At 40.2% G+C, this 12,938-nt stretch overlaps 1 protein-coding gene across 1 annotated transcript in view; it reads right to left on the bottom strand.

The window, feature by feature from the left end:
- Positions 1-12,938, bottom strand: part of MICU1 (mitochondrial calcium uptake 1) — a 170,675-nt gene that overhangs the window by 140,295 nt on the left and 17,442 nt on the right. Inside the window, exon 2 of the mRNA XM_063132984.1 lies at positions 9,652-9,813. Within this exon, the coding sequence (XP_062989054.1) occupies positions 9,652-9,812 (161 nt within the window). The 5' untranslated portion in view covers position 9,813. The remainder of the gene's footprint in view (positions 1-9,651; positions 9,814-12,938) is intronic.

Below are 12,938 nucleotides of genomic sequence, written 5' to 3'. Positions count from 1 at the left end.
GTTTGACCCTGGGACTGCACCACAGAAATTGACTATAGCCCCCCAAAATCAGTAGGGGCGTCGCCATCTGCAGAACCTTGGAGGTCCAGACTTGAGACTCTAGGAGGGTTGGATTTGATCCATGAGCTTGAGCTTCTACCCCTCCCCTATTTTAACAGCAGATGCCACAGTCCTTCTGTATACATAGCATGTGCTCTATTGCTAAGTATGTCCCTCCTATAACCACATGATCAAGCATGCTATTCTTCTTCTTCCCACCCCCCATCCCTCCAAATAAATAAATAAATTTGGGGAGGTTGAGTGAAATGTTATATTGGGAAATGTTAGATTTCCCAACATAGAAGCACTGGATTGAAAAGGGTAAACTTTTTACAATAATAGTACAATGAATGCAAAGACATTAGAAAATGACGGTTACAGAAAACTTTCCCCATCTCCGAAACAGAAAACAAAAAAACATTGTAAGACATATTGTTGAGAGGAAAACCCAGCTATCAGAAATTACGCTTAGACCTGTTGTCACAGTAGAAACAGAGATGGAAAATGCCTCAGTAAAAATCTTCAGAGAAGGAAAGATGACAAGATATCCTATGAAAAGGAATCTGTAACGTGGCTGCTAAAGAGCGAAATGCTGGAAGGTCTGGTGAGAAGTTTTCCAAGTAGTTCAATACATTTACTAAATATTCTGCTTTACTGTCAAAAGGATTAAGACAGGGAGGTCCAAAGAAAATGTCACATTCCCAAACTCTGAGCAAAGCCAGGCGGGTGGGTTCAAGAGTGACAAAAGCTTGTATCTTCCTTCCCTTCCCTCTCATGCATAAATCAACCTTCCCTTTCCCCTCTTTGACATTGATCTTAATGCAAAATTGCATCTGCACTGATGTTCACACAACCCACGGTTAGCTTAAAACCACAATTTGAAGCAGGTTTGCAAATTTGGGTTAGTGCAGATGTTAGGTTCCCCCCCCCCCCACACACACACATAAAGAAAGAAAGAAAGAAAGAAAGAAAAGAATCCATGAGAGGAGTGGAGTTTAAGAAGCACGCAGCCTCTCCTAGCCATAGTTAGATGAGGAATATTACATCTGCACAAGGTCTAATACGTTAAACAAGTATTATTGATGGCCTACTCAACAGATTTATCATTAGCTTTGCTGAACTCTGTTCTGTTCTCCCTTCCAGCCAGGCAAGAAGACTATTTGCAAGAGCAGTGTAGTTACTCATGATGCGTTGCAAGTATTTCTTGAATTATTCTGGACAAATGCAGTTAACCTCCCAAATCCAGATATGTAAGCCATGGAAAAACTCTATTAATTGCAGAAAGCAGGACATGGATGATTCAACTTTAGTATTATGGATTTTTTCCCAGCATAATATAAACTACTAAGGTCCATCGTTGGATTAAATGTAAGTTTCTGTTACAGCCATGCTTATATTACAAGGAAACATTAGAATTTTAAGACTCACATATATAAGAGTGATATACAGATTTTTACTTGGAAACACTTTATTATCATCTGCTCTGCAGTTATATACTAGAAATCTAATAAAGAATAAGTTAGCGAGTTTCTAAGAGGGTATATGGGGACATTTGAAGCAATGCAGCTGAGAGGAATGCTAGCCAACTGCAGAATAGCCAAGAAACACATATATTGGCTGCAAACTCCAAGTCTGATTATAAGCACTCAAGATTCATTTAAACTGATGGAACATAAGGATATTTAACTACCTACTGTGGCTATTGCATGATTGTTATGCTTTGATAAATCTAGAGATTTTGTTTCTGAGACTTTCACTCCATTTGCATGATCACCACAGCCCACCGTGGCTTATAAGCTGGAGTGGATTGTGGCGCGTGACAAGCGAGTTTTGAATCCAAGGGCTGTTTTACATTGTGGGTGGTTTGATAACTGTGCCAACAACCCCCCCTGCCAGGTGTGGGCATTACAGCAACTATAGTTGCAGCCCGAATATTCCAAATGGCCACCCACAGGTGCCGCAGCTGCCCGTGGCTTAAGTAAGCCACAGTGGGCAAACTGATCATGTGAACTGACTCTTTCAGTCCGTTTCCCTTGGCAACTAGGAGTGCACTATTTACTTGTAATAAGCAGAAGTTGTATTTCTGTTTACCTAGCATGTTTACCTAGCATTTTACCTAGCATGTCTATAGCAAAGTAAGACAATTCACATATCTCCTACAGGTGAGGAGCAACAAGCTGACTCTATCCTTACTATTTAGATAAAAACCAGCATACTGAATTGAGGAGGGAGCAAAATGTAAGAAGGGCAAAAAAAGGAAAATAATGACCAATATATTTTGAGAGCAAATTTTCAGACTTGATCCAAAAACAGACTTGTTAAGCAGCATCAAAGTCTTCTGAAGTGACACATGGTCAATCTTAGTTTATGTACTGAGTGTATTAGCATTATTTCAGCTTCCTACTAGAATGTACTAACACATCACACTTTGAAAGCTATGACCCAAGTTATCCACCAGAGGGTGCCCATGCTGCTCTATAAAAACCAATAGACAGAAATAAAAGCAACATTTAAGAGCTAAGAAAATTCCTTTGTAGCTAATATGCAGTGCATGAACATTTTCATCTCAGAATTACTTGCAGTGGTTTCCTGCTTCAGGTGAAGAAATTGGCATGGAACAATTACCACACCTCAAAGCATTCCTCATGCTAATAATAAAATACCAATTATTCTAGTGATTTCATAATGAGTCACTAAAACATGCACAGCCATAAATATTCAAATACACCTAATAGAATTCCTCTGCCTGAAATGGGCTAAGCAATACCTATCTCTTGAGTCAGAGGCTTCAAACTGACTTCACCACACACTGGGAGGACTTTCGTTTCCCTACAAATACAAATCTCTTACTTCCGGTTATTCAACAGCAATAAGAGAAGCCAAATCACCTGCAAGTAATATGTTAGACTTTCAGGACGCCCTTCAAAACTCTGAAGCCTTGGCGCCAAGAAGAACCTGTACAGCACAACTTGAACCAGGAGCTTTTGTTGTTGCTGCTGTTGTTGACAACAGATTTTGAACCGTCTCGCTGGTTTTCTATTTATTTTGGGAAAGACGCACATGGTAATAGTTACCCAAGGTTCATCCATAAGCATCTGCTGCGAGGGAGCTCCAGATTACCAGCTCAGCTCTAAGCAGCCTTTCCCAACCTGGTACTTTCCAGATGTTTTGGACTTGAACTCCCATCACCCCCAATCAACATGGCCTCCTGTCAAAAACATCTGGAGGGCAGTAGGTTGGAGAAGGCTGGTTCAGAGTAATGATCATGCTGTGACTCTGCAGATTCAGGATAGGATTAAAAATATAAAAGTGGTCATCAACTGTAATCTGGAGTGTGCTAGCAGAGTTAAAGAAATATGATTCCAAGGGAGAGGGAATAACCATACAAGGGCCTGTTCACATACAGCAGTCTTTGAAGGAAAGACAAGTATCTGTAAACCAAGCTTATAAATGGCTACTAGCCTAGAGATGCAAGAATCACTTCCAGGTTGGGACGCTTCACTAAGAAGGAAGAGAATTCGTTCTTTTGTACTCTTGGGGTCAACTACATGCCTGAAGGGACCAATGGAAGTAGATGCAGCTGGACAACTTAGAAATGTTTGTGGGTTAGTAACTTTTAAGGAGCTTTTGGGCCCACACTGGAGTCATGATGAATCACATCATGCTAGCATATGTCCAGTGAATGCCATCCTGTGTTTATCGGACAACGTTGCCCCTTGAAACTTTGTTCACCAAGAGACATACAGAGGGCAACAAGAATACCCGCCTGCTGCATAATATGTGCACCAACCCTAAAAGGGAGGCTAGAAGAGTGAAAGGACTTGTTTGGACATTAAATCAGGAATCCTGGATTAAAAAATTACAATGTGAATGAGTAGTTCACTTCTCCCTTCGCAGACTTAAGTCAACAAACCAGCAAAGGATAGCTTTGCATTACATCCAAACCTGGGATTATGTTTAGCTGTGCCCAAACAAGCCAGGATTCCTAAGACAACTTTAGGTTTAAAACTGGTTTCCAATCTTATTTATTTATTTATTTATTTATTTATTAGAACATTTGTATCCTGCCCTATTATCACTGGGATCTCAAGATCGCGTACAGATCAAATCAGAGCAATATAAACATAAATAATTTACAAAGCTAAACGTGTATGAAATCATTAACAAATTAAAACCAGTAGAACATTTTTAAAAGCAATAAAACAATTACAATAAATGAAAACTATATGTAACCATGGAGAATTTAGCCCTTGAAGGCTTTGATTAAAAAGCCATGTTTTAACTTGGCACCGAAATAAAGCCAGTGTTGGCATCAGTTGGGCCTCCAAGAGGGGGATATTCCACAAGCAGGGTGCCACAACAGAGAAAACCCTTAGCTTGTTTGGGCACACTTAACCATAATCCTGGGCTTGGATGCAATGTTAAGTGTGCCCAAACAAGGTAAGTTTGGAAGACAACTTTAACCACAATCCTGAGTTCAGATTTAATGCAAAACTTCCTGGTTGATATATTCACCACCACAAAGGTAGGAGTGAACTGCCTGTTCACATTGTCATTTATTAAGACAGGATTCCTGGTTTAATGTGACATCTGAACAAGGCATCAAAATTACAGGAAGAACGTGGTCAAGCCATTGAGAAAAAAATGTTCCTTGGTCACTGCTTTAAAAGTCTCTGATTTACTAGGATGCTGCACTCTCAGATCTTGGTGAGACCTTTTCTTTCTTGCCTTCTTGACTAGTAGTAGAAGAGATGGGAAAAGGCTAGGGAATGGTAGAAAACTCCAGCCATAGACATTGCACTGAAGCAGTGAAGAAGCTATATGCAAGACTGATCTCTTGTAAGTGTGTATGGGCTCAGGCGTTTTAATTCACATTTACAAAATAAAAATTGTCCTCAACTGTAAAGTTAATTGTGCTCATCTTAGTGTTATGTAGCTTAGATAATAACTGGGTTTGGATTTCTGTCATTCTTGTAAAAAATATAAATAAATCACTCTGAAATATTTACTTCTTCAATAGTTACTTCTATTGCCATTGTGAAACTCCAAGTTCGCCCCCCCTGCCCCACAGGGGCTCTCTCTCTCTCTCTGAAACTGCATTGTGAAATCTCTGTAAAAGCATTTCTATTACTGAAAGACAACTTCCATTTCAGCCAACTAGAATATTAGAAATGTTCTCTCTAGATAGAGTAAGCATAGCAAGTCCAGGATAGCCCAGTGTCATGTTATTAACAGCTTCCATAGGCTCCGTATTTGTACCTGGTGATGATCAACCACCACATATCACCTTTACTTTTGCCAATACACCCATCTTGGAACTTAATAGAATCCTAGAAAAGTAGAGTTGGAAGGGGCCTAAGGAGCCATCGAGTCCAACCCCCAGCTCAATGCAGGAATCCACCTTAAAGCATCTCTGACAGATGGCTGTCCAGCTGCCTCTTGAATGCCTCTAGTGTGGAAGAAGCCACAACTTCCCTAGATAATTGCTTCCATTGTTGTACTGCTCTAACAGTCAGGATTTTTTTCCTGATGTCCAGCCAGAATCTGGCTTCCTGTAATTTGAGCCCATTATTAACACATTACATTTTTATTTGCTTGTTCTCCTCACCTTCAGTCTTACCTCCGATACTTCCAAGTAACCTTCTATAATAAACTGCCTTCCAGAACTCTTACCAAGCCACAGCCGGGGGCGGGGGGCATAATTATTGCTAATTTGAAAAAGACTTTCAATATAAGAAAATCTAGAAAAAATATCTCGAAAATCATGCTCAGTCTCTCTATGCAACTGGTCTTCAAATGGTGGGTGGGTTAGAATCCACTACTAAGTTGCAGACTGTCCTAAGTTGGGTTGGAACAGTAGCACTACCACCATTCAAATAGATGGTTTAAAAACAAAGCAAAACAGTAAATGAGTTCCCAAATGCATATTTTGACTAAAGATAGTCCTGGGCTGAAAAGATAGAAGTTTAATGCTGTATGTTGCTCAGTTAGCATAACTATCTACACTGTACCACTCGTATTGCCACAGCAGTCCCAATGGTTTTTAACTACAAATAAATAATAATAATAATAATAATAATAATAATAATAATAATAATGTATTTATTACCCTCCCTCTGGATCGAGGCGGGGAACAATACTAAATAAAATATAATACATAAAGCTATGAAACCTCCATCTTTACTTTAATGTAGAGGGAGGGGGTCACCAGTTCAAATCTCCCCTATGGTTATTGAAGACCACTAACTTTCCAGCCTCAGCCCGCCCACACAACGCAACTTGAATAGGGAGGTAACACAAGGGTCGCCTACCTTACTGGATTAGAGTAAAGATAGTCAGCAGCATGTTTTAGGATTTTGGAAAAAGCATCATAAGTTTTTAGTATTGCTTCTGAAGTGGCCAATCAGTAACCTTGACCATTCTCTCTACTCATCACACAGGTTTTTAAAGCTGAATTCAAGCATTTTTTACAGCAGGTATAAATGAAAGAACTACTGAGGCAGCACTTTTTCTTCCCTCCTACGAGCTTTTCTATCAAAAGTTACTGGAATGAGCATAGCAACTGTCATCTCTTACTATTGGAGATATGATATACCCACTTCTCTCAAGTTAATATTTTAGGATAGTCATCCAGCCAACTGGACAAGCATTTAAACATGCCAAGTTGGAGCCAGACTTAAGTCATGCTTAAATAAATCCCATTGGAAATTAATGGGACCTAATTTAGTGGCTTGATTTCAATGGATCTGCCCTAAATAAGGTATGGATCCAACCTGCCATTTAAAAAGGGTACTGTGACTGCTTCTGAGATCACAAAAGTCAGAGACTGGACAATATGTTCATAGATTATCCTCCAAGTCAGATTACTGCAATGAACTCTACATGGGGCAGCCTTTGAAGAGGATTCAGAAGCTGCAGCTTGGGCAAAACAGAGTAGCCAGATTGATAACAAAGACCAGTAGTTCCAAACACATAACCCTGATTCTGTTCCACTGCCTGTAGATTTCTGAGCCTGATTGAAGGTGCTGGTTTTGACCTATAAACCCTTACATAGGTCGGGACCACAATACCTGACAGAGCACCTCTCCTGGTATGAACCTACTGGAACACCATGATCGCCATCTGAGATCCTTCTCCAAGTGCTCCTCGGAGTGAGGCTCAGAGTGTGGCAACAACAAAGAGGACCTTCTTGGTAGCTGATCATTCAAGTGAGGCCTGTCTGGCATCAACACTGTTAATCTTTTCAGTGCCAGGTTAAAACTTTCTCTTATTCTCAGGCATTTGATGGCATATGATAAGGGTTTTAACAGGTTCTGAGATTTCTTATTGTTGATGGTTAAATTTTGTGTGTGTCTGTGTATGCATGCTGCACGTAAATGTTTTTTATATTACGTTACGATATTATATTTTTATGGCTTTTAATCTTCGTAAAACACCCAGAGAGAGCTTTGGCTCTTGGGCGGTATAAAAATGTAATAAATAAATGAACATGAGGAAATACCCGTGTGACTCAAGATAACCTCTATCGTGAATGCTCTTTCACTTAACAAGTAATACTAACTTCTGAGAAACAAACAAAAAACGCACATCATATAAATATACACAGCACCTTCCAGTGTACTTAAAAGAAGCAATTCCCCGAAGAGTCTATTAGAACTGCTGTGGGAAAATCCACAAATCTAATTCATCTTCAGAAACAAAGCCCCCACCCCCTGCCCCCCTGCAGCTGACAAGGATCACTATAATGGGGCTTCTCATTGAACTCTTGATGAAGTGTCACAACTCGAGAAATAGACTATTCAAGGTTAACCAAAATGTTGGAAGCCACGCACTCCTTATTAGTGTCACATATCATCACAGGCGGCAAGCTCTGAAAAAGAAAAACCCACTATCTTCCCACCCCTCAGGAGCCTGCAGCTTTGCCGCACAGCAAGGATTCATATACCAATGAAAGCATATTTGCTTAACTAATTGAGAGAAAACAAGCATTGTGTTATATCATCTCTGCAGTGGGTAAGCTTCCCTGATAGAATATTTATACAAAGCCTCACTCTGAAATAGCTACTGTTACCAATTAGAAGGATCCCCCCTCCCCGAAGTTTATGTAACCTTGAGCTGCTTTGGACTTTGCCTTCAAATGTGTAAACAAATTCTTGTGAATTCCATTGGGGGGGGGGTACCCCAGTAGTTTCGAGGTGTGCCATTGCCCTTGATTTCCATCATGACCTCAAAGATTGACCAGGAGTGCCCTTTTAATGATAACATCTACACGCCAAGTCAGGACTGAGAGGAAATACCAGGAGGTGTTTTTATTGGCTGGGCAGCTATGGGATCCCATTCCCTTAGAGCCAAAGCCCAAAGTCACTGAGGCTGCATTCCTGAGTTTATTTATCTGGGAATAAGTCTCAGAGAACGCTGTGTAGACACGGATGGAATTGTGCCGAAATTATTCCAGAAAGGATGAAAGAGGCTTCCAGTCAAATTGGCTTAAGTGATCAGGGCAAAAGGTGTGTTTAAATAATTGTAATTGGGGTTTATAAACATCAACCATTTCTCTCACAGAGCCACTTCAAGAAGAAAGCAAGGGGCAATGGAAGAGCACCTCAACCCCTTCCCAAGCCTCAAATAAGGCACCATGTCTAGAAGTCCTGTTGCTAGAGATGCCATTTTCTCTACATCTCTTTTCCAAGTTGGAAATTGGGACTAGGTAGTTTTTCTCAAGGGAGAAGCCAAGGGCCTCCTGCTGGTGATCCCTAAGGTAAGCATATTCCTGCCCAGCCTACTTACAAAATAAGCCATTTTCAAATAAAAACAAACACTATTTGTACTCAGATAGTATAACTCATTTGTCTGCAGGATAGACCCAATGTGCCATTGCAAAGCGGTTTCAAAATTCTACATGACAGGATGACAGAATGTTATTAAAACCGTCCTTGTATATTTTACTTGATTTTTCTCAGGCCTGCCCAAGCCATTAAGGTTGGGAAAGCCTATGGTTCCATCCTTAACAACACCCTCACAATCATTTTAGACAGATAAATAGAATTCACTGGACTTAAAGAAGTGACCACAAGATTAGCACTATATAGCAGTTGGTCACCCACAACTATCAATGGGATAAGGCTCCTGTGCCTTCCTTAGTCACACAGAAAGGAGAAGTTTGTTAAAGTGTTATAGTGCTGGCTGAAGCGTAACCTGAGTTCTCTCTTCCATGCAACTAACAAATGCACAGATGGCCTAATCAGTCATTAACCGTAAAAAACGAAATCATCAATCCTACATTACATGACCTAGATTCTAGAACTTCAAGCTACATGGGCTATTTGGGTGTTCATAAAATAAAGTATTACTAAAAATTGCCACTAGGCACCAATCTTGGAGAGGATGGCTGGTTAAGAATTACTGGGGATGTGGAACATAGCCAACGTTGCCACTCAGTTGCTTCCCTCTCATCTCCGACAAAGATGAGGGCCAGCTACATTATGCAACCAAGAAGCAAGATTCATTCAAAGATTGTTTCTTTACAGCTGCAAACACATTTTTATTTCTTATTAAAGCAACAGTCCTGTTAAAAAAACAAAGAAAGGAGCAGTGACTGTTCAAAGCACCTACCTTTTCCAGAGCAGTCCAGTGCTTGCCGTTACAGCTGCTGTTCCTACAAAAGCCACCATCATTAGCCTGCGTCGGCTATGGACAGAATGGACTGTTCCATAACGGCGCCTAGAAATGGCAGCTAAGCCTGCCACGGCAGGGAGAAAACGAAGACGCAACATCCTGCAAAGGAAAAGAAGGACTACAATGAGAAGGGCAACATGAAGATTACAACAGTCCAAAACATGTGCCTATCAAGAAACAAAGAATGGCATCTTTCACCACCACCACCATTGGCTAGCAGCAGAAAACAAGCAAGTGGAAAACTTCAGAACCTACCTACCACTCTAGTTCAGGGGCAAAACGCAGAGGCAACTGCCCAGTTATAAGCACCAAGCATGTGAAAGCTCAATGTAAGTCATACTACCATTGGGACCAGATTTGGACACAAAACTGGGGCAGTTTCACAGAAATTACTAAAATTATTGATCTAATGTACTTTTAACTGATAGACATTTTGGGATGCTCAAAGTAATGCTCAGTTCCCCAACATGTGACTAGATTATGATTCACCAGGAATTAAGATGTCCTTTAAAAAAAAGAAGAAGAAGAAGCAGCTCATCTTTTCTAATCAACAAAATTTAGTTTGTGGCTAGATGATTGTAGAAAGGAAAGTGGGAAGTTGGCTACTGATCTAAATGGTATTTAAAAGTGAAGCTTTTACTGTGGAAACATTGTGTCCAAGCGCAAACAACGTTCTATTTAAGAAGCACCTGTGGGAGCTGCAAAAATGGAAACGGTTGAAATAATAATGACTTGAATATGTAAGCACCTTTGCTCTGAGACGTTCTGTTTCCATCTTGCAGAATACCCACAGGTGCCAACCTTTTAAAACAACAACGCCACTATCTAATATACACAGATTACCGAAATGCTTTACTTGAAAGTATGCAAGGGAATTTTACCGATTCTTTGGAATGAAGTATTTTTACTGAACAGAAGATGCCCTATTTCCAAGATAAAATAAAACCACCAGGCCACACAGGCTCACTGTAGGCATACGGCTTCCTAATCTCTTCATCATAGTTAAGAAATCAGAAGCAATCAATGGCTTTCACAATCCATAACTCACATTCCCAAATCGCCACCTCTCCCCATTTCATTATTAACCATAATTACCATAATTACTATCAGCAACTAGGATAACACTACAGATTATAAGGCTTTAAAAACTAGCTTATAACCTTGGTCCAAAGTCTGTTCTAAAAGTTAATATAGGCTGTGTTAACCTTGATGCAAATGTGATGTTACCCCATGTTTAATGCTGAAATGGGGAAGAAAGTTTGCCGAAAGAAGGGGAGGAAGCATGCAAGCTTGCAGGATTCCAAGTACCTTTATGTAAGCGATGGGGGAACATTACATCTGCACCTAGCCTTAGCATCACCCAAGAGCACTTACACAGTCTACTACTGTAACCACAGTATGTTTATACTGTTGTTTTATACTTTGAATGGTTTTAATTTTTGTGAACCGCCCAGAGAGCTCCGGCTATTGGGCGGTATAGAAATGTAATAAATAAATAAATAAATAAATAAATAAATAAATAAAATGTCTCTGAAAACCAAGAGCAAGACTATACATATCAAAATACTAATATAAGTTTGACAGAACCTCTAGCACAGGGGTGGCCCTCCAGATTTTTAGTCTACAACTCCCATCATCTCTTGCCATTGGCAGTACTGCCAGGGCTGATGGGAGTTGTATGCTAAAACATCTGGAAGGCCAAAAAGGTTGCCCACCACTGCCCTAGTATTTTTTTTAACAATCAGTCTGAAGATCTTGGTGTAAATGAGACAGACTACTTTAAATACATTGGCTCTAGTCAGCCACCCAAAAAGAGAAACCCAAGAAAATAGTAAAAGGAAGAAATACACAATTAAATAAAACATCTGAAATAAAATGGCACGTATAAAATGAGACAAATACTGGACTCCAACATAAAAGCTATTAGAAAGGGGGAATTTGTGAGAGCAGAGTGAATTTCCTTCAGACACAGAGGGGGAAAAAACCTCTACAGTTTTAGAAGTTATATGTAAGGAAAAGATGTATTTTCTTGTGCCAGGTCTCAAATCTTTTCCTTACATATAAGTTCTAAAACTGTATAGGTTCCCCCCCTCTGTTTCAGGCAAATTCACTCTGCTCTCACAATTTCCCCCTTTCTCATAGCTTTTATGTTGGAGTCCAGCATTTGTCTCATTTTTTGCATGCCATTCTATAAGGGGAAAGGGCGTTAGTTGGGCAACACAACTATTCACAGCTTTTACATTAAGATTTGGAATACTGGCCTTTTCCCTGAACACTGAATATCTGTCTGCCTCTCTCCCTGACATTTCCCTCCAGCACTACCCCATTCTTCTACCTTTTAGGTTTGAAGGGATGTGAATGAGTTGCGCCTTTAGAAACAGCTTCTTGTGCTGAATGAACCCAATGATATTAATTTTAATTATGTCTGTAGGAAAACATTGTTTTAAAGCCAGCATTTCTTGGCTGAGGAGGGAGATTTTTTATTTTAAAAAACCAAAAAAAAACCCAGTAGGTTTCTTAAGCAGTCAGTGAGCTTAGTCAGTAAGATGCTATTTTTAAAAGTAGTTTTACGCACAAGAATTTATTCGCACGCAGCACTTTTCACTAGGCCTCTGTCTCTGTCCAATTTGCTCATTCTTCATCATAGGCCTGACAATACTTTATGCACTCTTGGCCTCTTTAGCTACTTGGCAGGCAGCTCTGCACTTTATAAGATTACTTCTTAAGTCTTCCAATAATACCAAAGCCCCTATTGCCTTTGAAGTCAACACTAGCAAACTATGTCAACACAAGCTTGAAAAATACACGACCGTCACCAATTCGGATAAAAGTTTCTAGAACGCGCTTTTTATCTGACAGTGGCAGACTCAATTTCTTAACTTCAAAAATGTGTTTGCATGTAGAAACATATGTAGCAAGTCTACACAAGGGAACAATGCAGTCAATATTGTTGACATCTGTCATAATGTGCACAGTACCTGTGGAGTCCCACAGCATGGTCTGAGGGCACCAGATGCAGCCACCTTGCTAAAGCTAAGTAGGTTTGGTTCTCGTCAGTGCCTGGATGGGAGACTAACTGGGAACCCAATGAACACCACCTTGAATTCATAGAATCATAGAACAGTAGAGTTGGAAGGAGCCTATAAGGCCATCGAGTCCAACCCCCTGCTCAATGCAGGAATCCACCTCAAAGCATACCCAACAGATGGTTGTCCAGCTGCCTC

This window comes from Elgaria multicarinata, chromosome 8, assembly GCF_023053635.1.
Source record: "Elgaria multicarinata webbii isolate HBS135686 ecotype San Diego chromosome 8, rElgMul1.1.pri, whole genome shotgun sequence".
NCBI lineage: Eukaryota > Metazoa > Chordata > Lepidosauria > Squamata > Anguidae > Elgaria > Elgaria multicarinata.
This window is presented reverse-complemented; position numbering and strand designations above follow the sequence as displayed.